The 27804-nt window shown below is 39.2% G+C and overlaps 1 protein-coding gene and 1 long non-coding RNA gene across 2 annotated transcripts in view; one reads left to right on the forward strand and one right to left on the reverse strand.

Moving 5' to 3' along the window:
* LOC132367119 (uncharacterized) overlaps window positions 1–22529 on the forward strand; it is a 43528-nt gene extending 20999 nt beyond the window's left edge. Inside the window, exons 3-4 of the long non-coding RNA XR_009503689.1 lie at window positions 18899–18997; window positions 22452–22529. This is a non-coding gene — a long non-coding RNA (uncharacterized LOC132367119). The remainder of the gene's footprint in view (window positions 1–18898; window positions 18998–22451) is intronic.
* Window positions 22530–22787: 258 nt separating this feature from the next.
* The window catches only part of ALDH1A1 (aldehyde dehydrogenase 1 family member A1), a 54471-nt gene continuing 49454 nt past the window's right edge, over window positions 22788–27804 (reverse strand). The window contains exon 13 of the mRNA XM_059924920.1: window positions 22788–23398. Coding sequence (XP_059780903.1) covers window positions 23326–23398 — 73 coding nt within the window. The 3' untranslated portion in view covers window positions 22788–23325. The remainder of the gene's footprint in view (window positions 23399–27804) is intronic.

The raw sequence follows: 27804 nt of genomic DNA on the forward strand, positions 1-27804 counted from the left end.
GTCTTAGGATGCTTTGTATTTTTGCAGTGTCCATTGTAACTTCTCCTTTTTCATTTCTAATTTTATTGATTTGAGTCCTCTCCCTCTTTTTCTTGATGAGTCTGGCTAAAGGTTTATCAATTTGTTTATCTTCTCAAAGAACCATCTTTTTGTCTTATTGATCTTTGCTATTGTTTTCTTTGTTTCTGTTTCATTTATTTCTGCTCTGATCTTTATTATTTCTTTCCTTCTACTAACTTTGGGTTTTGTTTGTCCTTCTTTCTCTAGTTCTTTTAGGTGTAAGGTTAGGTTGTTTATTTGAGATTTTTCTTGTTTCTCAAGGTAGGATTGTTTGGCTATAAACTTGTCTCTTAGAACTGCTTTTGCTGCATCCCATAGATTTTGGATCATTGTGTTTTCGTTGTCATTTGTGTCTAGGTATTTTTTGATATCCTCTTTGATTTCTTCAGTGATCTCTTGGTTATTTAGTAACGTGTCATTTAGACTCCATGTGTTTGTGTTTTCTACATTTTTTTCCCTGTAATTGATTTCTAATCTCATAGTGTTGTCATCAGAAAGGATGCTTGATACAATTTCAATTTTCTTAAATTTACTGAGGCTTGATTTGTGGCCCAAGATGTGATCTATCCTGGGAAATGTTCCTTGTACACTTGAGAAGAAAGTATCATCTTCTGTTTTCGGATGGAATGTCCTACAACTATCAATTAAATCTATCTGGTCTATTGTGTCATTTAAAGCTTGTGTTTCCTTATTAATTTTCTGTCTGGATTATCTGTCCATTGGTGTAAGTGAGGAGTTAAAGTCCCCCACTATTATTGTGCTACTGTCGATTTCCTCTTTTATAGCTCTTAGTATTTGCCTTATGTATTGAGGTGCTGCTATGTTGGATGCATATCTATTTATAATTGTTATATCTTCTTCTTGGATTGATCCCTTGATCATTATGTAGTGTCTTTCCTTGTCTCTTGTAACATTCTTAATTTTAAAGTCTATTTTATCTGATATGAGTATTGCTGCTCCAGCTTTCTTTGGATTTCCATTTGCATGGAATATCTTTTTTCCATCCCCTCACTTTAAGTCTGTATGTGTCCCTAGGTCTGAAGTGGGTCTCTTGTAGACAGCATATATATGGGTCTTGTTTTTGTATCCATTCAGCGAACTTGTGTCTTTTGGTTGGAGCATCCATTCACATGTAAGGTAATTATTGATATGTATGTTCCTCGTACCATTTTCTTAATTGTTTTGGGTTTGTTTTTGTAGTTCCTTTTCTCCTCTTGTGTTTCCACTTAGAGAAGTTCCTTTAGCATTTGTTGTAGAGCTGGTTTGGTGGTGCTGAATTCTCTTAGCTTTTGCTTGTCTGTAAAGCTTTTGATTTCTCATCAAATCTGAATGAGATCCTGCTGGGTAGAGTAATTTTGGTTGTAGCTTCTTCCCTTTCATCTCTTTAAATATATTGTGCCACTCCCTTCTGGTTTGTAGAATTTCTGCTGGGAAATCAGCTGTTAACCTTAAGGGAGTTCCCATGTATGTTATGTGTTGTTTTTCCTTTGTTGCTTTTAATAATTTTTCTTTGTCTTTAATTTTTGTCAATTTGATTACTATGTGTCTCGGCATGTTTTTCCTTGGGTTTATCCTGTCTGGGACTCTCTGTGCTTCCTGGACTTGGGTGGCTATTTTCTTTCCCATGTTAGGGAAGTTTTCGACTATAATCTCTTCAGATATTTTCTCGGGTCCTTTCTCTCTCTCTTCTGCTTCTGGGACCCCTCTAATGCAAATGTTGGTGCATTTAATGTTGTCCCAGAGGTCTCTTAGGCTGTCTTCATTTCTTTTCATTCTTTTTTCTTTATTCTGTTCCATGGCAGTGCATGTGAGAAACACCTGCTTAGTGTTACACTTTCTTAATGATGCCACCAATTTGCTCTTGGTGACCCTGAGGGTTTTTCAGAGTCTAACACATGGAGCATCCCTCAGGGACCCTGGCTGCCCAGGCAGGCATGACAGCCACAGAGCTTCCTGAGAGAAACTTTTTTTTTTTTTTTAACTTTTGGGTTTTATTTATTTATTTATTTATGGCTGTGTTGGGTCTTTGTTTCTGTGCGAGGGCTTTCTCTAGTTGCGGCAAGCGGGGGCCACTCTTCATCGCGGTGCGCGGGCCCCTCACTATTGCGGCCTCTCTTGTTGCGGAGCACAGGCTCCAGACGCGCAGGCTCAGTAGTTGTGGCTCACGGGCCCAGTTGCTCTGCGGCATGTGGGATCCTCCCAGACCAGGGCTCGAACCCGCGTCCCCTGCATTGGCAGGCAGATTCTCAACCACTGCGCCACCAGGGAAGCCCGAGAAACTTTTTTTAAGAGACTTTGGGGCCCTAGAATCCAGTCCCTAGAAACCAATATTAAGACATTAACACAAAAGAGGGCCTATCTATATTACTCTGTTTTGCTTGGAGAAGACGTCCAGTCCTCAGATTCACCTGCACAGAATATTTTCTTGATAATTATATGTTGAATGAAGGAAGATGGGGTGAAGCCTAAGTCATGGCTCCAATCTGAGATGTGGGGTTGGGATGCAAGGGGTCCTGTAGAGTGCTGAGTCACACCACCCTGAACTGTCTGGCCTGTTTAAAGCGGGGGCAGGGGATCGATCCAGTCTAGTAGTATTCAACCTTTTTTCTAATCCTTTTTCAACTAAAAACCTGTTACACACTATGTGAACAGATGCAGAAGGAGATGCTCTGGTTGGAGCTGGAGGGGGCAGGAGGGCCTCTCCAAAGCTCTGGAGCTGGCCCGTTCTTGCCTTGCCTTGCCTCACAAACAGCCCCTGCCCTGCTCCATCAAGAGGGCCTGTGAGGCAGTTTGCAGAAACCAGAACCAAGGCACTAAAAAGGGGGTTGTCACTTTAAAACAAGCCTCTATCCTATTGAGCCAAAGAATGAGAATCCCTTAGAAGCCAGCACATCAAAATTGAGCTGTAAGAGGCATTATACTAAAAGAGCAAGACTGGTTGCACACAGGGTGAGCTGTCACCTTCAACTGGACCAAAATTAAGCAGGTTTTTGGTGTGGGGACCACAGCAATGGGAAAGGGGGTGAGGAGCCAGGCGCATGCAGTAAGCAACTGTATGGGCACAGGATGGCCTCATTAAGGCCGTGGGGAAATAAGAGCCAGTCAGACAGTGTGGGGAAGTGTTAGCAGTTCCTGGGGCCTTGAAGGGACTCACTAAAAGGTCCTTGAAGGCTGAACACCCCTGACAGGTGCCCCAGACAGAAGATGGAGGTGATGGGGGAGATTAAGAAGCATTTTCTTTGTATAGGAAACCTCACAAGAAGACAACAAGAAGGATGGGAGGGGCATGAGAGACCCTTGGGAACTGCTGCCAAATACCCTTTTTACTCTGGACACGATGTTCTAAAGGCTTCTTGCCTTCCCAGAAAGAGCAGATCACTTTAGGGCAGCCGTCCAAGTTGGATTTCATGGCCCACGATGACAAACCTGGGAATGTTACCTGTTACCTCCTCCAGTGGCTTAAAAGGCTGGTCCTCCAGTCCTCCCAGCTCAGGTTTGTTCCCACTTCTGACTTCTAAGAATGGAATAAGGTGTATGACTATAAAGCCTGCAAGACTTCAAGCCCCTTCCCTCATGAAAGTGTTCTGGGTTCTGCAGGCTAACAGATTTATATGAAAGAATGAGTTTGGTCAGCAATTCATTAAACAAAATTGCTCAGTCAGATATATTCAGAGATTTTGGTAAAACTTCTTCACACAGGAAAAAAGAGAGCGAGGAAGAATTGATACAAACTATGACTTTATGATAGAGATGATGAATTTCTCTCCTTTTCTCCACGACAGGTCTGTCAGTTTTGGGGTCCACGTGGGGGGACCTGTTCAGAGCGGCACTCACTGGGAACAGGTGTGTCAGCATAACTCTGTCCCTCACCCTGTATCCCCTCAAGGGTGACCCAGTTGCTCCACAGTCACTCCTAGACATTTATCCTGCCTTATGTTTCTTCTTAGCACTTATAACCAGCCAGAATATTTTATATTTATTTGTTTATTTCTTTATTATCTCCCTCCCTCATTAGAGCATATGCTGAGTAAGAGCATGGAATTTCTCAGTGTTCTTTGCTGTGTCCCCCGCATTTGGAACCTTGACCAGCATATGTCTTGCCATGTGTTCTAAGTGTTTCCCATGATCCTGTTTAACTTTCTCAAACAGTGGGCTAGGTACCACCTTTATCCCCACATTCCAAGTGACAACTTTAAACTTAACTTGATCAAGGGCTCGCAGTAAGAACGGATGGAATGAGGATTTGAACTCAGGGCTGCCAGGGTTTAGAGCCTTCAGCTTTTACTCTTACGTTCTTCTCTGCAAAGTTCCAGTCGAATTAAAACCACTTTCTTGATGAGGAGATTCTTTTCAAGTGTTTCATTTCCAGTTGGTTTTGTGCCACTGTCTTGCCGTAAAACAAGCAGTGGTCCCAGTAACTGGGGGCCTGGGTGTGGTCTGGGGTCCTCATGACTCAGAGGGCTGGGCCGCAAGATTCTTTCGAGCTCAGGAGTCCCTCTGGGTGTGGAGGTTTGACTAAGGAGCTGGTAAACAGAAGAGCATTCAGAAATAGGGCAAACAATAAGAGAAAAAAAAAGTTAAATTAACAAATGAATGAGTAAACAAACCCATGAATGAAGAAATGACGGAATTAATTGGTGGAGTGAAATCATGTAAGGACAGAGGGAGAGCGCTGTTTTATTCTTAGTAATCTCGCTGGTTACTTACTTGGGGCTCTGATGACAGAAGAGAAAAGCCTCAAGCCTCCTGTCCCCTCATTATTTATTTTTCAGTTTTATTGAGGTATAACTGACAAATAAAAATTGTATGTATTTAAGGTGTACAATGTGATGATTTGATATATGTACACATTGTGAAAAGACCACATTCAAGTTAATTAACACATCCATTACCTCACATAGTTATCTTTTTTGGGGTGGGGGGTGGTGAGAACATTTAAGATCTACTCTGTTAGCAAATTTCAAGTATACAATATAGTATTATTAACTATAGTCCCCATGCTGTACATTAGATCTCCAGAACTTACTCATCTTATAACTGGAAGTTTGTACCCTTTGACCCATCTTCCCATTTTCCCACCCCTGGCCCTGGAAACTGCTATCCTACTCTCTGGTTCTTTGAGCCTCCCCACCTGCCTGCACCCCCATTCTCTTTGCTCACTTCTACCACAGGCTGGTTGTTCTAGATGGTTCAGGGTCAGACATGTCTATTTGGAACACTTTAAGAAGCTCTGGAGAAGGTCTTGTGTAGCCTTTTTTAATCTGGTGAGGGCAACTCCCTTTGAACTCATCCCAATCAGAGTTTGAATGCCAGCTTCACAAGCTCCTGGGCTTAGGACCTGGAAGAAATAACTTATCCTCTTTGTGCTTCAGTTTTTTTCATTATATAATGAAGATTCTTAATTCCCTTGTAACATCATCAGGATGATGAGAAATTGTATAGAATACACATCTACATATACACCTACACACACACACACACACACACACACACACACACACACACAGCCTAGTGCCATTCCTATAGCGCAATAAATATAGCTGTCATTTATTATGGTTGAGAAGGCAAAAAACAAAAACAAAAACTGGGAGGGGGGATATATCCCAATAGAATTGCCCTGATTAACATGATTAATATAGGCAAATGATTTTCTGAGTAGCAGCTTGTCTTCCTCTTCCACTTATGTTCTAGAAAGACAGTTTCCCAACATCCTGTATTTTCTTACTGAAGGATGGGGCCATTTGATAGCTTCTGTACTTCTTTTACCCTTGGGCTTTTCACAGTGCCTTGTTTCAATTAATGTCTAGTTAGATAGTTATAGATTCTTCACTTTTTCCTAAACTGATTTAGAGGATTTAGAGAATCTTGTTTTTCTGACATATGGATGCTGGAGGTTGGAGTGGTTGTTCACAGATTTAGATGTTTTGTTTGGCAGTGAGGTGGTGGAAGCCCACAAATGTCTCTGGGCTTAAGTGCAGGTTCCATACATGGAAACCAGGTATCCACAAGAAGAAGAAATGAATACCTGATGAACTCTAAATTAGAATCATCAAAAGTTTTCCGCTTCTAGACCTTTTGATAATAACTATCTGTTATGGGGTGTGCATTGCTATAGTGAGGGGAGGATTGGGAAATACACAGAAAAATGGCTGAGCTTATTTAATATTTAGGAAAATGTACTCCTGTGAGGTGGCTTTGCAGTATAATGCATTTTCCTGTGATGGTGGCAAGGATTATAATGCTAATACAATTTCTTAAAGTTCTATAAACCAGATTATATGTGTAATGCATCACTTCTGGGCTGAGGCAGTTGAAAGCTAGTGTGCCTTTTCCATCTACCTCTTCCCTTAAAGTGGCTACCTTGAAGGTCCTATGTTCCAGATGGCAGAGCTGAAAGATGCAGGAAGGCTGCAGTACTAACATTAGAATTTATGAGAGTCTTCACTGTGCAAAGCCTTTGCGATTTGGAAGTTTATCTCTTATTGCAGCACATTATGGCCTATCCTGACTAACTCAGGGCAGTGAGGGAAATGCTCATGAGACAAAGCCATGGGAAAAGAAAAGGAAGTGCAAAAAGAAAGTCAGAATAAAGTCATGCAGAGATTGACCTGAGTTTGAGTCCAGCGTCCGTCACAGCCTGTGACTTTACATAACACCACTAAACCTTTTTTCTCATCCATAAAGTGGGGATAAAAATAGTATGTACTTCAGAAGGTTGTTGTAAGAATAAATGAGGTAATTCATGCAAAATTACAGTGTTTTGCATAGTTCCTGGCACATAATAAGCACTTTAAAAATGTTTGAAAACATCTGAGATTTGAAAATATAAAATAATACAAAAACTCATCCTGCCTTATGCAGGATGTCAGTCAATATTATGAAAGCCAGTTCAGGCAAAGCGCCAAAAGAGAGGTTCTTACATTATAAGACCTAGAGATGGATTTCAGCAGGTAAATAAACCCCATGAAATTGTATGCAAAATTGTGTGTATAAGTAAATGTACTTTTATCTAAATATAGTGAATCCCAAGTGAGAGTTTTATTGAGAGCCTCACTTGGTGTAACAGACTATAGGAACAGGGAACTAAGTTTAGATATAAAAGATATTGCAGTGAAAATATTGACAGGAAATGAAGACTGATTAGATTATTGTGAAGCTCAAGGATTTGAAAGACTTAATCATCTTGGAGTCTGCCATGGTAAAAGCTCATGACTTGGATCTGGTCAATTTGCCTCACTTGAGACTGCTTCAATCTCCATTCATCCCTCCTTAGTCAAAGGGACTAAGGGACGCCCAGAGGGACTCCGGAGCTCTAAGGAGTATTTCCACCCAGCCCTCTGAGTAATGAAAACTCTAGGCTCACACCACCATACCCAGCTCCACAGCTACCGTGACCCTACTGGCAGTTTTATGATAGCATGATTAGGATGATGGGACTGAACCGACTGATAAGAAAATACTTGAAGATAAGACCCTAATCATTTATTTTATTTGTTTTATTTCAGTTGAAACTTTGGAAATGAGGAAGCAAGCAATGAGAATGCTTCAGAGAATGAGCTCTGTAGTTAGGTCACTTAACTGAAATGTCCAAAGGTAGTATCTATTCAGGTATGGCTAAATTCAGGAGTGCAAATGATAATGTCAAGACTCTGTCCACCTACTGGTTTTACTTTTCTTTGTGAGTTGACTTCATTACTATCTAGGTTCCTGCCATAGAGGGTGTGATTTTATATCTAGTTAAATAAAAGTTTCAGCTGAATCACTGAGGTTCAATATCTATTGCATTACAAAGGAAGTGCTAAACCATATACGGAACTTGCAGAGTTAACCAAAGATGAAATAGACAATGCTAAAAATAAATCACCTTTAACAAAAGGGTTGGCTTATGCAATATTAAGGAGGAATTAGGAGAAAGATTTCTTTGGAGAAAACTGTTTGTGAGAAGGTATGAGTGGGGAGCTTTAAAAATATACTCTAAGAGCTTGCTATGTGCCATCTACAATCAGTTTCCTCTTCAATTCACTACTATCTGACTCTCTCCTGAGGAATCTAGAGGATGAGAGAAAAGTTGACTAGCTTCTCTAGAAGTAAAATGAAGGAGAACTGCTGCTATGTTCAGCTTGCACTTCCAAAGTTTGACAGCAAGAGTGATGCAGAAGTGTCTCCCTTGGACTGTGTGTTAGTTTGCTAGGGCTGCCCTAACAAAATGCTAGAGACTGGGAAGCTTAAACAATGGAAATTCATTTTCTCAGAGTTCTGGAGGCTGAAATCCATGATCAAGGTGTTGGAAGGTTTGGTTTCTTCCGAGGCCTCTCTCCTTGGCTTGCAGATGGCCACCTTCTTGCAGTGTCCTCACAAGGTCTTTCCTCTGTGTGTCCGTGTCCTAATCTCTCACTATAAGGAGACCAGTCATATTGGCTCACCCTAATGGCCTCATCTTAACTTTAACTGCCTCTTTAAAGTCCCTTTCTTCAAATACAGTCACATTCTGAGGTACTGGGGGTTAGGACTTCCACCTATGAATACGGAGTTGGGAGGCACAATTTAGCCCATCACAGAACATGTCGGGGCTATTCATAGGAGAGGGTTGTCAGGGTAGCTATCAGATTCTGTCAAAAAGAAGCTTGACTTGCAGACATTTTATGGCTGTGGTTAACCTGGATGAGGGCACGGATGATATGAGAACTCCAGCACTGGAGTTTTCCAAGAACCCATGAAAATGCCCACGGGAGAAAGTCAGAAGCAGGGAGCACAAAGCCAGGACACCACAGTACCAGGCACGTAAAACCTTTCCTGCCGCCATGCTGCTTCCTCCCCTTCATCCCTCCCTACCTCCATCTCAGATTTGACCCTAAAGGGTAGGAAAGCTGCTTAGCAAGTTGGGGAAGAAGGAGATAAAGGTGTAAACTGGGAAAAAAAAGAAATAAGAAAAAAAGACCATGTCCTCACTCCTTTCCAGTCTGTAAGTTTTCATCAACCACAAGCTCTGGTTAGGGGAGGAGAAGTAATGATGACTTTGAGAAAAGGTAGACCTTTAACTAACAAGCAGGCCTTGACATTCTAACTGCTGAATTACTTCTTAAAAATATAAAGAACTTTTTATTCTCCGAGAGTGAGAGAAATTCATCAGTCTATTGAAGTTCTCATGTAGGATTAGGAGAAATTCTCCTACTAAATATATTTTAAGAGGACAGTGGGAGATTAAAAAAAAAATGCCGTGTACCATTTAGATCCCTTAAGTCTCATTTATTCTATATGCCAGGTGTCTTAGTAATCAGTCTCTGTATTTCCAGCAATTGTCTCAGGTAGTGTTCTGACTTGCTTAGCTGGGACCATGTGCATAACTGGACACCAATCCCCAAGCCCAGGAAGATAAAAACTCTGACCAGACTTGGATTAATGCCCATCCCTAAAGTTAGAGGAAGTGCATGAGTTCCCATTTTCCCAAACCATATGGAGTGAGAGTGGAGAAAAGCTGGTTCCTCAAACACACGCTAAGCTGGAAAAATGAAACAATGACCAATAACACGTGACCAGAAACTTTCAAGTCAGTTCCAACCTGAAGATGCAAATATTTTATGTTTAGAAACATGACAGGTAGAATGATACTGGGAAATGTACCAGTGCACAAATTAGCAATCCTGAATTTTAGTCGTGATGCTGCCAGCAACTAGCTGTGTGATAGCAGCCATCCCACTTAACCTCTCTGAGTCTCAATATCTTCAGCTACATAATGATATGTGGGGGCTAGATCCTTTTCACTTATAACCCCATCTATGGAGGTATAGAAGGACTTTGTTTCTAGAGGGAGGAGCTTGACTTTGCAGTCTTTTTTTTTCTTTTTGGCTGCACTGGGTCTTCGTTGCTGCTCACGGGCTTTCTCTAGTTGCAACGAGCGGGGGTAACTCTTCGCTGCAGTGCGCGGGCTTCTCATTGTGGTGGCTTCTCTTGTTGCGGAGCATGGGCTCTAGGCACGCGGGCTTCAGTAGTTGCATCACGTGGGCTCGGTAGTTGTGGCGCACGGGCTTAGTTGCTCTGCGGCATGTGGGATCCTCCCAGACCAGGGATCAAACCCATGTCCCCTGCATTGGTAGGTGGATTCCTAACCACTGCACCACCAGGGAAGTCCCTGCAGTCATTTTATTCTGACTTCTTCCTCTAATCTATGGCAAACAATCTGTTACAACCTAAAAAACCCTGGAAAGTTAATTGAAATGTGGATGACTTACAGAATGTAATTTCATTGCTTCCCTTTTACCCACTAGGTATAATCATGTCATAGCTGCCTACATTTCTATGCTTCTAAAACACCTTATAAACCAGGAGAACATCAGATGGGACTTTTATAAGCCCAGCAAAACCACTTTCTTTCTTTAAATTGCACCATCTACCTTATGAAATCCTACCCAGTTTTCCTCCTCCAGAATGCAACTCAAAATGATTGGAGAAAATAAAATGATACCACAACAATGGAGAGAATATCCTACAATCCTTTAATATCCTCTGCATAGTCATTTTCTGCCTATTCTTACAGTTTGAGGTCACAGGATTCTTGACAACCTAATAGCACTTAATGTTAATAAAGTCTAGACTACCTTATGTCTGATGTTGTTCAGAACATGCAATTATCCAACAGCAGGTTGTAGCTAAACATTTTCATCTACCCCAGCCCTTTCTGCCCGAGAGAGACTATGACAGACCTCTCAGTTTCAATTATATTAACTGGCCTGGAATTTGCAAGTTTTGGAGATTTTACCTTTCAGAATGCTGGATGCTATAAATCTTGTTTGGAGGAGACTGTTTGGCTCTTTAATAGTGACCACTTTGCTTCCAATTATTTTTTTTTTTTTGGTTGAAAGATCTAGAAATTTCCATAGTGTCCCGCCTCCATCACCATTCAGAATTTCTTTTGAAGCTTCTGTCCACCTTTTAGGTATGAAGGGATTTGTGATCAGATTCTCAGGCCCTGAGAGAGCACTCTGTGGGATGGAGAGATGGCGCTCTCCAACCTGCTCCTTCCGTTCTTACACTGTCCCCACCTACCCTGCTCTCTGCTCTGCTTAGTGTTAGAAACACTAAGAGAACAAAGAAGAATTAGGAGGTCAGCCTTTTGAAGGGAAAACAAGCATCCCTTTGGGGGTGATGGTATGGGGTTGTCATTCCAGTGGCATTGAGCCCTGTATCCCTTACCTGCACCCCTTCCCCATGCAGAACTAACTCCATGCAGCTCTCCTTTGACATTCCTGGTCAATATGAAGGAGCAATGTCCCCGGGCCTGTGTGCATAAGCACCACCTTCCTTCCTCCTTTCCACCCTTTCCCCAGCAGTGAACTACTGTTCTTTGCCATTGCTGCTTCACTGGCACCTCTGACTTGAAAAGTACAGTGAGATCAAGAACGATTAAGGATGTGAGAGTGCTGTCTAGGAGCCTGGAGTAATAAAATCAGAAGATTTCAGCATAATCTTTGCACCATCACACCTTACCTGTCTGAACTTGAGCAAGGCAGTAAATTTCTTAAAAGTTAAGATTTCGTATATATCCAGTGGGATGACAGTTCCTTCCCAGCTCACCTCAGGAGAGGTTACAAGAATCGAATACAATAATGTGCCATATAAAATGAAACAAAAATGTTAGCTGTCATGAAGGATTGTACCACTAATGATCTCATGGCCAACTTTTATGAATCATGGACTATGGGCTGTTTGTTACTTACATGGATTCATTCTCACAACCCTCTGAAGTTTTCACTATTATGTCCCCATTTCACTCATGAGGTGAAGAAAGTGAAACCTAGAGTGGTTATTTTACTCAAAGTAGCACAATTACTCACATCAGGTTTAAGAGCTGGCTCTTTGAAGCAAGTCTGCGTGATGCTGAAGTCAGCTTTCTTGTGCAGAATTTCTGTGGTATTTCTTACAAGGATTAGCATGCCTGCCTGTGGTAGGGAGGGTGCATTTCTGATCTGCTTTGGTGATTCTTCTCCACCTGCAGCCTGTGCAATGAGCAGTGGCTCTGGTTCTCTTTTGGCCTCCATCCTCTGATCACCGGTGTTCATATCTTTCCATTATCCCCAGATTTAGGACAGGATAGAGCAAATGGCAAAGTCCAGTTGTGGTAAATCCAACATATATGTTTTACGTGTAAAAACCATTTTTTGAAGTGTAACCAGAGCTTGCAAAAGACCAGGGTGCTAAGCACCGTACTGGATGGAGGAATGTAAAATAAAAGCACAATGTCAAATCTCAGGCTATCATTTCTCAGTCCAGGGTGTGAAGCAAGCAAGTAAACAGAGGGTTACAGTTGAGAACAATGCATTCTAGGTAAGAGATTCACTGACTGATTAACTATAGGGCAGATAGGAGAGCCAACTAACTAGAAAAGTGGTTGAGAAAAGTGTCTGGGAGGGAAGACTTCCGGATTGAGGTGACCACTGACTTAAGTCTTAAACAATCACCCAAGTTATCATTATAATATAATACAGTTATTCCTCCCTCTTCAGTGTCTGTGCCTACAATCTCCCTGGACTTTCATTTCTTATTTCTCCAAATCTGCCATTGATATTTTCCTTTAGCCATAATTTAACTATTAAAAACCTTAAATCTAAAGATTTCTTCTTCCATCCTTTTTCCTTGAGACTTGATTTGCCTTAAAACTGACACATCCTTTGTTGTTGGAGTAGATGAGTCCTAATAAAATTCTTTTATCTTTAAAAATCAGCTGAGAGTAGCTTAAAAGTCTTGAAATGTTATAGACGTACCATAATCACTTCACTTGGCCTAAGAAGACCTTGAATGCCAGGCCATTGCTTTGACTGACCATCACTGGGCAAAGAAATATTGGGGTAAATTTTTGGCTGGTAGCGCCAATGAATGAGAGAGATGACAGCTTCCCTAATGTGCTAATAATATTCTGTAATTTGTGATTGCTTGACTGGGCCTAATGCCTAGTTATTATGGTATATTGGTTCAGAATGAGGGGGATTAAGTAGTTAGACTGCCTGGCTTTGAATCATCATGCTACTACTTACTAGGTGTCTACTTTTTTCAAGTTAGTTAAATTTTCTGAGTTTCAGTTTTCTCAACTACAAAATGAGGAAAGTAGTACTGGTCTCATATGACTGTTGAGAGGAGGAAATGAGATAATTTTCTGAGGGCGCTTAGAACAGTGGCTGGTGTGAACAAAGTGTTCTGTGAGGGGTGCTGTATTCTGTGATGTTCCGTGATGTTCCTTGGTGTTCCATGGTGTCCCGTGGTGTTCTGTGGTATCCAGTGTGTTTTGTGGTGTCTGGTGCTCTGTGGCATTCTGTGATATTCTGTGGTGTCTCAGTGTTCTGTGGTATCCCGTAGTGTCTTGGTGTTCTGTGGTGTCTGTGGTATTCTCAGGTGTCTTGTGATGTTCTGTGGTGTCTTGGTGTTCTGTGGTGTTCCATGATGTTCCGTGGTGTTCTCTGATGTTCCATGGTTTTCTGTGATGTCCAGTCATGTTCTGTGGTATTCCATGGTATTCGGTGGTGTTCCTGGTGTTCTGTGTTGTTCAGTGGTATTCTGTGGTGTTCTGTGGTGTCTATGGTATTCTGTCTTCTTCTGTGGTATTCTGTGATGTTCTGTGGTGTCCTGTCATGTTCTGTGGTGTTCCATGGTATTCTGTGGTGTCCTGTCATGTTCTGTGGTATTCCATGGTATTCTGTGGTGTCCCGTCATGGTCTGTGGTGTTCAGTGGTATTCTGTGGTGTTCTGTGGTGTTCAGTGGTCCTGTGGTATGCTGTGGTGTTCTGTGATATTCTGTGGTAGTCGTGGAACACCACTAATCTGTGGTGTTCTGTGTTGTTCTGTGGTGTCATGTGATCTGTGGTATTCTGTGATGTTCTGTGGTGTCTTGGTATTCTCTGATGTTCCATGGTTTTCTGTGATGTCCAGTCATGTTCTGTGGTATTCCATGGTATTCTGTGGTGTTCCTGGTGTTCTGTGGTATTCTGTGATATTCTGTGGTGTCTCGGTGTTCTGTGGTGTTCCATGGTATTCTGTGGTGTTCCTGGTGTTCTGTGTTGTTCAGTGGTCTTCTGTGGTGTTCTGTGGTGTTCAGTGGTCCTGTGGTGCTCTGTGATATTCTGTGATGTCTGTGGTGTTCTGTGTTGTTCAGTGGTGTCGTGTGATCTGGGGTGTTCTGTGGTTTTCTGTAGTGTCCTGTGGTGTGGTCTTCTGTGGTGTTCTGTGATATTCTGTGATGTCTGTGGTGTTCAGTGGTGTCGTGTGATCTGTGGTGTTCTGTAGTTTTCTGTAGTGTCCTGTGGTGTCGTGTGATCTGTGGTGTTCTGTGGTTTTCTGTAGTGTCCTGTGGTGTGGTCTTCTGTGGTGTTCTGTGATATTCTGTGATGTCTGTGGTGTTCAGTGGTGTCGTGTGATCTGTGGTGTTCTGTGGTTTTCTGTAGTGTCCTGTGGTGTGGTCTTCTGTGGTGTTCTGTGATGTTCCATGGTGTCCTGTGGTGTTCCGTGGCAGCTGCTCCTTTCACTCTGCAGGGTGGGTCTGGAGAGCTGCTGAGTGCTGTGGTTGTCTTAGCCTAATTCAGCAGCTGTGGGGAGAAAGAGACAGGCTCAAGTGGAGACAACCCGCCTTCTTCTGGGTGGGGGAGCAGCTGGAGTGGACCAGTCTTTTGGGCAATGTGAGGACCAGCACATCAAAAGTCCTGAGGTAGAAGCCCCATGTTTTCTACCGTAGCCTTTCTGGGGATGAATCATGAGTGGAGATGTGTGAAGAAGACACAGGAGATTGACAATCTCCTGATCTGTTGTGCTTGCCTAAGAACCGAAGTCACATGCTCTCATATGGGGGTCCTGCTCTGTATTCTTCAAGGCTTTGTTTCATTTCTAACATGGGTATGGGAAGATTTGTCCCTTCTGCTTTTTCATATCTAACTCAGAACTTCAGAGGAGATTCAACTACATCTCTAGAAGTAGAAAAATGGAATATTCTATGTTTCTGCCAACAGATCCTCCTCCTGTTCTCCTGCCTTTTCATTGTCATTCTATATTCACACTTGAATGGGGCACAATAAGACACTTCAACTGTACTCAGGAGTTATTACAGAAAAAAAATAACCCCCCCTTTAGAGACATGTTTCTTTCTTTTTTTTTTTTTTTGACAAAACATTATAGTTAATTTTATTTAATGTAAGAAACATAGTTTTTGGTCAGCTGTACTGAGATGAAATGTGTTTCTCGGAGCACAAGTCAAGGACCCTTGCCTGGCCTTTCCCCAGTATTGATGATTATACTAATGGAGAGACATCCCTAAGACCTAAGAACTCACTGCCTTGGTGTAAATCTGAGCATCCTGCTAGCTCTGTGACCTGAGATACATTACTAAATACATTAAACCCTCATTTGCTGATCATGTTTATCAAAGACTATTTTATGAGAATTAAATAAATTAATAGATCTTACATCTTTAGTTCACTACTTGGAACATAAGCTCTCTTTATCTCTTTCTCTAAAAAAAGATAATTAACTTTCTGTATAATTTCTTTTTTTTTTTTAACATCTTTATTGGAGTATAATTGCTTTACAATGGTGTGTTAGTTTCTGCTTTATAACAAAGTGAATCAGTTACACATATACATATGTTCCCATATCTCTTCCCTGTTGCATCTCCCTCCCTCCCACCCTCCCTATCCCACCCCTCTAGGTGGTCACAAAGCACAGAGCTGATCTCCCTGTGCTATGCGGTTGCTTCCCACTAGCTATTTTACGTTTGGTAGTGTATATATGTCCATGCCACTCTCTCTCTTTGTAGAGACATGTATCTTAAAACTTGCCAAGATAATTCCCATTAGAAGTGGTAAAATTCAATCATATATTTTACACGATTATCATTCAATACACACAATAACTTGGATGAATCTCCGAATAGTTATGCTGGCTGAAAAAAAAAAGCCAATCCCCAAAGATTGCATACTGTATGATTCTTGAAATGACAAATTATAGAAATGGAAGACAGATTGCTAGGGGTTAAGGGAGAGGTGAAGGTGGGAGAGACATGGGTGTGACAATAAAAAACAACATAAGGGATCCACAGGATGACGAAAATGTTCCTTATCTTGGCTGTAATGGCATCAGTGTTCTGGTTGTGATATTGTATTAGAATTGTGCAAGGTGTTGCCATTGGGGAAAAGTACATGTGATCTCTTTCTACTATTTCTTACAACTACATGTGAATCTACAATTATTTAAAAATTAAAAGTTTAATTGAAAAAATCTCAATGAATTTACCATTCATTTTAAGGTTTCTCTTTGTTACATTTTTATGACTTAAGTTGGAATTCAAGGTTTCCATGATCTTGCCCCAAACTGCCTGTCTAGCTTTATCTCCCAACCAAGCAGAACTTCACTTTCCTGCTTCATCTGCACTTGTTCAGGTCCTCCTCTCTTTCAGGCTGGGTCAGATGCTGTCTATTCCACAAAAGTCACTCCAGGGAGAGACCATTTTCCTCCCTCTAAACAACTGCAGATTTTTTGCTATCAATCTTAGTATATTTTGTACATTCTTTTATTTCCATGATTTTGTGTATATTTCTCATTTCCTCTATCAGATGTAAGCATTGAGTGAGTAGTATCTTTCACTTTTATATGAAGCAAATAACTTCTTGAGTCACTAGAATTGTTTTGTCACAGAACAAGTACTTAATACCCATTATTTCTTTTGCAGTCCTTAGTTATTTTGTACACAATAGATGTCAAATAACTGTTAAATCAATAAATGTGCCAAATTTTTGTTTTTGTAACTAAATCGAGGCACTTTGCTGTGTAAGTGATTGAAACTAACTTGCATTATTTGAAGACTTATTAAAAAGCTATCATTTAGAGTTTTTCCTTTTATAGACAAAAGGAATAAATTCCAATAAATAAAATACATGCAAACAAAATGTAACAATGGGTGTTATATAACTTCATTTTTTAGACACAAGGAATAAAATATAAAAAATAAAATAAAATGATGGATGCTACATCTTTAATCAAGTATCAATTAAACATCTACAGTGCCACATGGGACCCAGGCAGTAGCACAGAACTAGGAGTTAGAATACAGAGGGCATTAGCCAGACTCTGCCAATGGTAATTTAGCGACCTTTCAAGTGTCTCGATTTTTCCATGCCTCTGTGAAATGAAGTTATTGGGCTAGAAGAACACTAGGTTCTTTTCTAGCTCTGACATTCTGTGGTTACATGAATTTGCGATGACTGAACATTGAACACAAATGCTAAGTCATGTGCTTTTAAGTCCACTAATCCTTCTCATTGAATTCATAGGGGCTGAGTCTCTGAATCAATCACTGGGTAACCAGTGTCATTGTGGGCTCCTGTGTGTCAGTCTGAAACCAGTCTCTTCTGTTTGTCTTTGCTTATCCCACTGTCCCTGACTATTAGCTTAAAGATTAATCATGATGTCTGGCAACTCAGGGATGAAAGGCAGTTGAGTTCATTTAATTAGAACTAACTCCACTTTGAAATTAAATATATTCAAATTTCCAACCTCAGCTTTAGAGCCAAGTTTTTGTTCACATTCTTCTCCATCCTCTTCTGACTTTGATGGTAAATTTTAACCTTTATATGAAGGGAATGATTTTTTTTTTTTTAATTTGGATGCGCTGGGTCTTAGTTGCAGCAGGCGGACTCCTTAGTTGCAGCTCACCGGTTCCTTGGTTGTGGCATGCGAACTCTTAGCTGTGGCATGTATGTGGGATCTAGTTCCTTGACCAGGGATCAAACTCAGGCCCCCTGCATTGGGAGCACAGAATCTTAACCACTGCGCCGCCTGGGAAGTCCCGGAATGATTTTTTTTTTTTTTAAATGATGAAAGGGATTGGCAAATCACAGTTATGGGGTCCTAACTGAGATTAATTTAGCAGCTAGGTCACTGGAAGACTGAGAAAAAGAGCGTAGGGAAAATACAAAGTCAAGATCAAGAGAAAGATACTTTTTTTGCTGTCTAAAGACACTATTATTTTTGTTGACATCGTTATTATTAATCTAAGCTATCAGTAGATTAGTAATGTGTTCGGCACTTGTTACATCCTAGGAACCCTGCAAACATTTTACAAACATTATTTCATTTAATAGAATAAAGCAATTAGGTAAGTTCTGTTATTGATCCTTCTTACAGATAAAGAAACTGCAGTTTAGAGAGGTTGGGTATCTTGTCCCAAATCTTAAGGCCAGTGAGTGCAGAACAGGGATTTGAAACCAGATTGCTGGGGTCCAAGGGCCATGTGACTATGTAGAACATTATATTTCTTCCCAAATATCAATAGCCACCACTATCTCTTGAATGATTGCTAAATGAGAAAGGTTTAGCAATTGACCTAGGATAATACCACTAGTGAGCAATGGAACCAGAATTTAGAATCTTTTTGACTCCAAAGGTCAAGATCTTTGTATCCCCATTGTACTTTGAAAGGAAAGTCATTTAATATTCTCCTATGTGGTTAGGGATTTGTAACTAGTTCAAATTGAAGTACCTCCCCAGATGTCATCAGAATGTAGGCAATCTGTTATTAAGAAAAAATATTCAAATAAGTAAGCTAGGAAATAAAATGAAAAAGGGCAATATTGCAATAGTACAGGCAAGGGACAGTCACTAATATCCTCAAGGGAACATATAGCTTTTCTTCAAAATTGTCCAAGAAAGAAGGTATACTTTCTAGTTTATAAATATCCTTGTCAGTTTATCATGGAGGATGGTAATTAATAATCAAATCTTGAAGTATTTATTCTTTAACACTATTCAACCTGCTTTTCTCTGATTCTTGTTAACTCATTAACTTTGAGTTTTGTGTGTCCTTTAGGATTCTGTCCAGGCCAACAACACAACCTGACTGAATATTAGGTGTGTGTATGAGGTATAAAGCCATTGTCAAGGAATAGCAAAACAAAAGGAAGCTATGGTAAGTAAGTGCAATGCATGATTCTGAATTAAGTTTTGGATCATGGGGGGAAAACGCCATAAAGGACATTAGTGGGACAGTTAGAGAAAATTATATGTGGACTGTATATTAGATACTAGTATCTTGTCAATGTTAAATTTCCTGAATTAGATAATTATATTGTGGCTTTGTGAAAGAATTACATTATTTCTAGAAAAAGATACTGAAATATTTTGTGGTAAAGGGACATGATGGCTAAGAGTTATTCTTAAAAGTTTGTCTCAAGAAAAAATGAATCTATATAGAGAATTAGAATGAAAAAGTCAATGTGGGAAAATATTAAAAATTATTAAAATTATTAAAAATTATTACTCAGCCATTAAAAAGAATGAAATAATGCCATTTTTAGCAATGTGGATGGACCTGGAGATTATCATACTGAGTGAAGTAAGTCAGACAGAGAAAGACAAATATCATATAATATCACTTATATGTGGAATCTAAAAAAAAAAAAAAATACAAATGAACTTATTTACAAAACAGAAACAGACTCACAGACTTAGAGAACAAACTTATGGTTACCAGGGGGGAAGGGTTGGGGGGAGGGATACATTGAGAGTTTGGGATTGACACATACACATGGCTATATTTAAAATAGATAACCAATAAGGACCTAATGTAAAAAAAATTTTTTTAAATTAGTGAATAAAAGATATATGAGAGTTCTTTGTGTTGCTATACCAGCTCCTCCAAAAGTTTGAAATTATTTTAAAATAAAAAGTTAAAAAAAATAGTTGGCAGCCTAATCAGATTTGTAAAATATATTTTTCAAGGCCTGATGAATCTTTAAGTGACTTGACAAAAAATAAAAAAATCTAAAATCCTGAAACTCTAGTGAAATCATTTCAGGATAGTGCCATGTCAGCCTCCTATGAACTTTTCTATAAAACTCAGATGTCCATTAAAACACAACTAAACTAAACAAAACAAAACTAAACTAAATGCTCGTGAAACTAGTTGACACATGACATTAAAGTAAATGTGCAAAAAAACATTGCAATACCTTTGCCATAGATATTCTACTAGGCAATAAAGTTGACTTTCTAGGGATTTTGGAATTATCCTAAGTGTTTATAGATGTTAATGGATGTGACTCTTCTCCCCTGGAATAAAACCACCACCCAGAATCTAAAGACTGATTTAAAGACATGGTCTAGAGCAATCTCAATCACTCCTGGTAATTTTGTGGCCTTGCCTTTGGAGAGAGATGCCATCTCTTCTCCCCTACAGAATGTCAAAGGGATAACTGAGCTATTTCCCTCTCATTTGTATCTTGACTCAGGATGATATCTTCCAGGCTACCACTGTCCCAGCATGTTACAAGAGTGAGCTTGCATGCCCTCCTGGTAGTCACTGAATTTTGGTATCCAGGGAATTTAGCTATCTTCTCTAATTCTCCTTCCTATATATTCTCTCAATATAAAAAAGGGAAGCCTCAAATCCATTTCCAGAGAGCATTAAAAAAGAACCCAAGGTGAATCAGCAAATGAAAGTCTAATTGGGAACTTATGCTTCATGTGAAAATGTAACCTAGTTGTTTGATATACCCTGCAAAAGTCACCAAAAGATAAGAGTTTCGTTGATGGTACTTGCACACTTCTAAAAGTCCAAGTGAAATTAGATACTCAAAAAATTACATGCATTGCCCAGGGAAAGGTGTCTTTGGGGTCCATTATTCCCTCCTGAATTATGTGAAGACATGACTAAAATTTCCTACTTTGAGTTAACTCTATTTTTAGTTGGCCACAAGAATTTAAGAAAAATATTTTCTCCCTATTTCTCATTGGTTATTTCAAAATAAACCCAGAAACATGTATCCTAAAAAATGAAAAAAAAAAAAGATGCTAGACATTTGAGAATCCATATCTGACCTCTGATATTATTGCCTCTGCCTAAACAGTTACCTCCAACTTTGGTGTTCCTAGAGAGGAAAATACTTCTGCCAGGTGGTTTGAGGACAATGAGATCATATTTACAACTGCAGAACTGAATTCTTTATGATAAAATTCCTTATTGTACTTCCTGTAGTCATGGGCTAATAAGATACCCTTTAACTTTTCAAGGTTTTAAGAATTATTGCCAGTATGGCTTTAGAAAGCGGAGGAGAAGGAACACAGATAATGTCTAGAGGGTCAGGATGAGCCAATATTAAACAGATTTTTTTTGTTGTTTAATCCTGTAATGTCTTATTTATACCAGGGAGATTTAATTTTCAAATATTTAAACTTGCTTCTGGCTTTTGTCTTGTTCTGTGTTCATCCCTCTTTGTTCTACATTTTAAAATGTTCTGGTGGGTTGCCATTACAATATTAACTTGTCTACCTATTTATTTATGCATGGTTTTAAACACATCTTTTCATAATGTAGACACTGTCTGGTTTTTGGAAAACACAACCTTCCTCTGTATTTGGCTTTTTTCCCTTCTCAGTGTCCTAACATGTTTCATTTCTCCCTAGACTTTAGTTCTTCCTGTTTTCAAAATGGTCATTATGTCCCAAATTGCATAAGATAGTCCAGATGGCAAATTTTATAGGCCCATACAAGTTAGAGAAACTCTTGCAATTGGGGGTGAAATTATTTCAGGTCTAAGAAGCTAATAAATTTCATTCGTTCACACATTGTTGCACTTGACTATGACAGCCATTAGAATGTCCTAGTAACAGTGTCACTAACGAATCTGTTAATGTAAAATGACAAACTTAATCATTTATATAAAATCTGAATCTGAAAAAAAATGTTATCCTAAAGATTACTAGGCTTAAGTTTTCAGCTGCTGAACTAACAGTTTTAGAATATGTATAGTAATACATAAAAAACATTACACTTGGGCTTAAGTCACTTCCCACATGGGAGCGCAACAAGAAGAGGCTCTTTGTCTAGGGCACAAATATGTAAATATGGTCCAGTTAGTTTTACAGATGACATTTTCCCAGCTGCTTCCCTTTGATCCCCAGATCTCTGCTCAGAACACTCAGTGCTACCTCGTTGCATAGAACAGCATCTTCCAATGTGGGTTTCTTAATGTTAACTAGTATTAAATGAGGGTGAGGGGAAGGCAAGGCCTCTGGTTAAATAAATTTTGGGGAAAAAAACTATTAAACAAAACTAAACAGTTTGTAGGACTTCTCAGAACTTAGACTATGCCAGTGTGCAATCTGCAACTCCAACAGGGGAAAATATTATATAGAATTTTTTTTGATGGAACATGTCCAGAGGGAATATTTTGTAGGACTTCTTTCCTCTTTATTCACTGCAAATCTGCTCATCATTAAGGTTCATATCCAGTCAAATTTCCTTCATGAGGCCATTCCCAAGTCCGTCAGTTACTGGTATCACTACCCTTTGGCATATTACTATAATCTTATGGTTCTTCGAATTCTCATTTCCGTCATATGCGCCATCATTTTTTTTTCAGACAGTGTCTTTGTTCTCCACATATTAAAGCATTTTGGATAATGGACCATCCACTATTCACCTATTTTCTACAACACCTACCATAGTGCCCAGAACTTTGTAGGAACTCAATAAATGCTTGCTGAAGGACTGAAGCCATCTATCTCAAATGTTTGCTATTGATTGCAAGAATTCCTCCAGAAAATAAAATTTGTTTCTTTACCTATTTGAGAATAAGTAGATTAGACTTTTATTTTTAAATATATCTTTATGCTCAATTTAACACTGCTTTTGAGTGACAGGGAGAGTAAATCACCATAACCAAGACTCTACTTAAAAAATTCACACTGAACAAGAATCATGCAAGGTTGTTTTTATTAAGCTTTATGTTTAGATTACATCTAAGTATTTCAGGCATTACTTCATTTGACAAGCAGACATGACATTCTAGGAAACATTTCAACAAACTCCAAGGGCTTCACAACTACGGGGAACAGAGCACATCTAGTCTGCAGTTAACAGGTATGGTAAGTACTTCAAGGGGTGGTCAAGGGAAAGAAGCTAAATGATAACTGGTCCTCTTTCATAAAATGTTTGTCCTAGACAAGTAGCTACAAAGAAAAGCACATGACTGTTACAGAGCTAGAGAGATCTTGCATCCAAATCCATCATTTTCATTATGGGTAGGACTTGGGTGTCACATATCAGAAGGCAGATGATTCCTTCAGAATAAGCTACATATCAAGTTTTCTATGTGTAGTATTAATGCTAATATGATTAGCTCATGTTTAAAAAATGAAAGAGAGAACAATTTTGCATTTAAAAACCCACTATGATATATTAGCCACTGAAGGAGGTGCTTAGCCATTGAGGAGTCGTCTCTGCACTCTTGTAGTTTATGAGTTCTTCTGAGAAATTTTGATTGTGACCGTCTTGACCTCTGTGTATTCATGGAGACCATATTCTCCGCTAGAGAGAGGGGAAAAAAATGAACAGAATTTAGCAGAGCGGTACAAATATACTATGGTCAATGATAGTCGAAGTTTGTTCCTGCTGATCTGGCTAGGGACAATGGAAAATATTTTCTGTGTACAGAAGCATTTCAAATAGTAGCTAGCCAACCATAAGATATCTGGTCTTATATAAATCCCCTTGTGGGAAAATTTTTAAAATAATTTTTTTGCATTTTTAAATGATCATGTACCCTCAGTAGACTTTCAAAGAAATTGTTCATTTTTGACATTTTTTCTGCTTGACTATAAAAGGGCTCAACACACACACACACACACACACACACACACACACACACACAAATCGGCCCAACAAGAATTTTATCATATCTAGCTTAGGTTCAAATAAATAAGATGGCTATATTACCAGAGGAAAAGTAGTAATTTATAATCACTTGAGTAGTATAGAACAACTATAAATTCAAGTATAGCTCAGTTTAGTGTATTTACCATGTCCAGTTGGTCCAGAAATGAGGAAGGGGCTAAAAATGACCAGGCTTCTATTTTCACTCTAACTGGCCCTAATATGGCTTAAAACAAAATATTTTCTAGTTGTAGTTTTGATAACATCTTTTGTTCTTGATTCTTGGCAAAAACAAAAACAAAAACCCCCCAAAACCAAAAAAACAAAAATCTGACCTTAACTGTTACAACTTTTTATTTGGGGGTGGGGTTGTTTTGTTTTGTTTTGTTTAAGAGGGGGAGAGGGTTCATTGGCCTAAAATTCAGGGCTTTTGGGCTTTTTGTGGTTGTTGGATTTTTCTATTTATGCAACCCCTGTCATTTGCTTATATAACTCTTAACTCCAACCCAAATGATCAGGAATTAACTTGAGTCGATCAATTAAAATCCTGGTATCTTGTTATCAGGTTTATTGAGACCTCCTACCAGTTTTGGAAACTGACTGTGATTTACCCTTCATTAAAGAGATAACTAAAAAGATTAGGCTAAATTATTCTCTATATGGTTTTGATGAAAGGATTAAATTACATGTACATAAGAGTACTCTTAAAATCATAACACTCATGCACATGTAGGCTTACAGAGGAAAAAGATCTTGATCTTTTTCTACCCCTCTCCTTTGGTGAGGTAGACAGGTATGTAGAAGACATCTTTTTCTCCCGGGTAACCTAATCCTCTTACACTGATTATTTTCTTGGGCCATTAAGCTTCTGAAAATACCTTCTAAAAGCTTCAATGAACATGTTCTTCAAAGTAATTAAAGGGTTTAGCCTCAGTTGTCTGAAACCCATTAAAGGATAATATTTTAGTAAGTATTTTATCTCACAAAGTTAGATATATTAACCCATGATTTTTGCCAATAGGCTTTCCATTGTATTTTGGGTTACATGGACACTTGAAACTCTCAGGAGAGTACAAAGTGTGATAATTGTCTTACTCAAGCTGAAATAAGCCCTGCTTCTTACTGTTCCGATGTATACAAATTCCTATGTCTATGATATAACACAAAAACATCCTTATATTTCTCTTTATATCACTAGCCTATGAGTTATTGGTTCTGTGCTTCTAAAACTGTCAATGTACCAGTCACCTGGGACCTGATGCAAATGCTGATTCTATTTCAGCAGGTCGGGGGATAGGCCTGAGACTCTGCGTTTCCAACATACTTTTACGTGATACCCATGCTTCTCATCCAGAGTCCACACTGGAGTAATAAGATGCTAGTAACAAGTTACGCCTGCTTTTCACCCTGTATCCAGAAATGAGCCTGGCACTAATTAAGTAGGCACAGGAAATGTTTGCCGAACTGGTTTGGCAAATATAATCAAGCAAAAACTACTCACGTTAGCCCACCAGTTTACACCACTTTATTTCTCCCCATTTCTGAAGGGGACAGGAAGAAAGAAATATCTCGTGAGGTGTTGAGAGCCAATTAAGTTTGAAACGGCATACTAGTAAAGTCTCAAGTGACCTATGTTAGTCTAAGTAAAAATTAGTGCAATGACACGGAGAGAGAGATTTCTACCATTTAACTCATTGCAGGGCCAGCACCGTGACCTGAGGTGCAAATCCTGGTTCGGGCACTCAGCACCACCACCACACTGGGCTGTGCATACTACTATTTTTAGCTCTTTGAGAACTCTTCCCAACTGATCAATTCTACCTTTCTATCTTTGAAGATAAACTGTAATTGAACTCTTGGGAGTCATTTGAGGTTATTGCTTCAGTCATTCTCTTTAAACATCTTGCAGCAAATGACTTATTTATTAAATTTGCCAAATTTGGTTTCAGATAGACATCAACACTGGCATCCTCAGCTGGAAGTTTTGAAGTAAAAATTACAGTATAACTTTTTCCTTTGTATTTCAAAGAAGCAAATTATCTATACCCACAGTCCAGATTTTTAAGAAATTACTGATGGTTGATTCTTGTTTTCATCCCCCTCTTATTTGCTTACCATATGTCTCGAACATAAAGCTTGATTAAATTGTATTTAGCAAAATTGATATGTTTCGTCTACTTTAATTATTTCATCCCTTCTGATTATTTGATCTTTGACATTCCTAGGGAAGTGTATTAGATAGCTGGGCCAGCAGTAATCTGATCTTCAAAATAATCTAACTTTTGTTATAGCTCTTTGTACAAAGTAATTAGTGCTGCCAAGGGACTCCCCAATAATGGATATTATAAAGACAAGGAGCTAGGGAAGGATGAAACCATTTGTTGAGTCCCCGCTTTGTGACCGATACGGTGCTAGGGAATGAAGGCGTAGTATGTTTCCTAACTCTCACAACCATCTTAAGAGGAATGTTAACATTTCCCTTTTAAATAGGAGAAAACAGACGCTCAGAAGTTAGGCAACTTGAACTAGACTGTGTGGCTAGCCAAGTGGTGGAGTCAGAGTTCACAGGCAGCTGGTTAGTCTCCAGTTATGTTTACTATGCCGTGTGCACCTTTGACAAATTGATCTTTTGCCCACTCCACCTCTCCAGCAACATTCTAAAGCTATCCATCGCTTTCCCTGCTCCACTAATATATGTAAGCCGATTTTCTTGAATTCAAGACCTCTTAATCTGTATCCTATTTAACTCTGAAATCACACTTCTCACCCCCATAAATCCCCCCCTGTCAGGCAAATTCACTAACCCCTCAACATGCCACATGGAACATTCCTTCAAGAATGCCCTCTTCTCTGCTTCCTAACATCCTACACTTGTTACATGTCCTAGATCAAGTCCTACCTTTTCTGTTAGGTCTTCTCTTGTTCTATCAACGGTCTTTAAGTTTTTACCCATTGCATTTTCACCGGGGTTAGAACCACAGAACCTCAAGCATGGAAAGGAGCTCATAGACCTTTTACTTTCTTCTCCCACTCCTATCCCCACCACAAATGCTGAGCTTGTCTGACAGATGGAAACAGTGAGAGTTAGCGAGGTGACATGAATGTTATAGTCTGGTGGTGCCCAGATTTTCCGTCCTCCGATACTGCGCTCTGCATTTTAACTGCTTCTCTACCTTCACGAGGCACGGACTCCCAGTCTGTTACTATTTATTTCATAGGGTGTGTTGGTTATTTTGCTCTCTCTATATTTTTACATGTTCCTCCTGCCACTACGATTATATGGAAGGTGGGATGTGGTACCGTGTTTCTGGGGCTCCTAGGACCTCATATACATAGTAACTACTTAATGAAAGTATATTGAGAAGGAGGATGGATCATTTTAACATGCCCTCTTTTCACTGACTCCCCAGTGGTAGTTGTTTCATTGTGATTTTGCTGATTTATTTAAATGACAAGTACCTGGCTCTTTAAGGCACTCATGACCTTTAGAAGCTGAGACTCACTTTTACTTGCTGTTTACAAAATGAGCAGCTTTACTATGTTTGATTCCATAAGGTTTGAATATAATGTGTCTTTTCCTGATGATTTTTTAAATTTATTGATAAATATGAGAAAATTTTAAGAAATAAAATGGTTAAAAGTGCTTGAACAAAATTGACCAAACACATTGCCACTACTTTCTGTGTGTAAATATGTATGTGCACGTTTTTAAAAAGTCAGTATTTCCTGGTTTGAAAAGCAACTGAAGGCTCATAAATGCATTTGTATAATAGATATGTCCTCAATCTAGTCATAACTATAAAACATGTTTTCCTTAGTTAAATTTTTCTTTCAGTTTAGATTTTAGTACCAAAAATAACTCATTCAGGTTATTTTAGAGTCTACATCAAAAATATTACAACAAATGAGAATTAATTTCATTTATTGTGTTTTTCATCATTGCTTGATTCCTCTTTAGTTCTTCTACGTCCTTGTTAAATGCTTCTTGCATTTTGTCTATTCTATTTCCAAGATTTTGGATCATCCTTACTATCATTATTCTGAATTCTTTTTCAGGTAGA

Source organism: Balaenoptera ricei, chromosome 6, assembly GCF_028023285.1.
Source record: "Balaenoptera ricei isolate mBalRic1 chromosome 6, mBalRic1.hap2, whole genome shotgun sequence".
Lineage (NCBI taxonomy): Eukaryota > Metazoa > Chordata > Mammalia > Artiodactyla > Balaenopteridae > Balaenoptera > Balaenoptera ricei.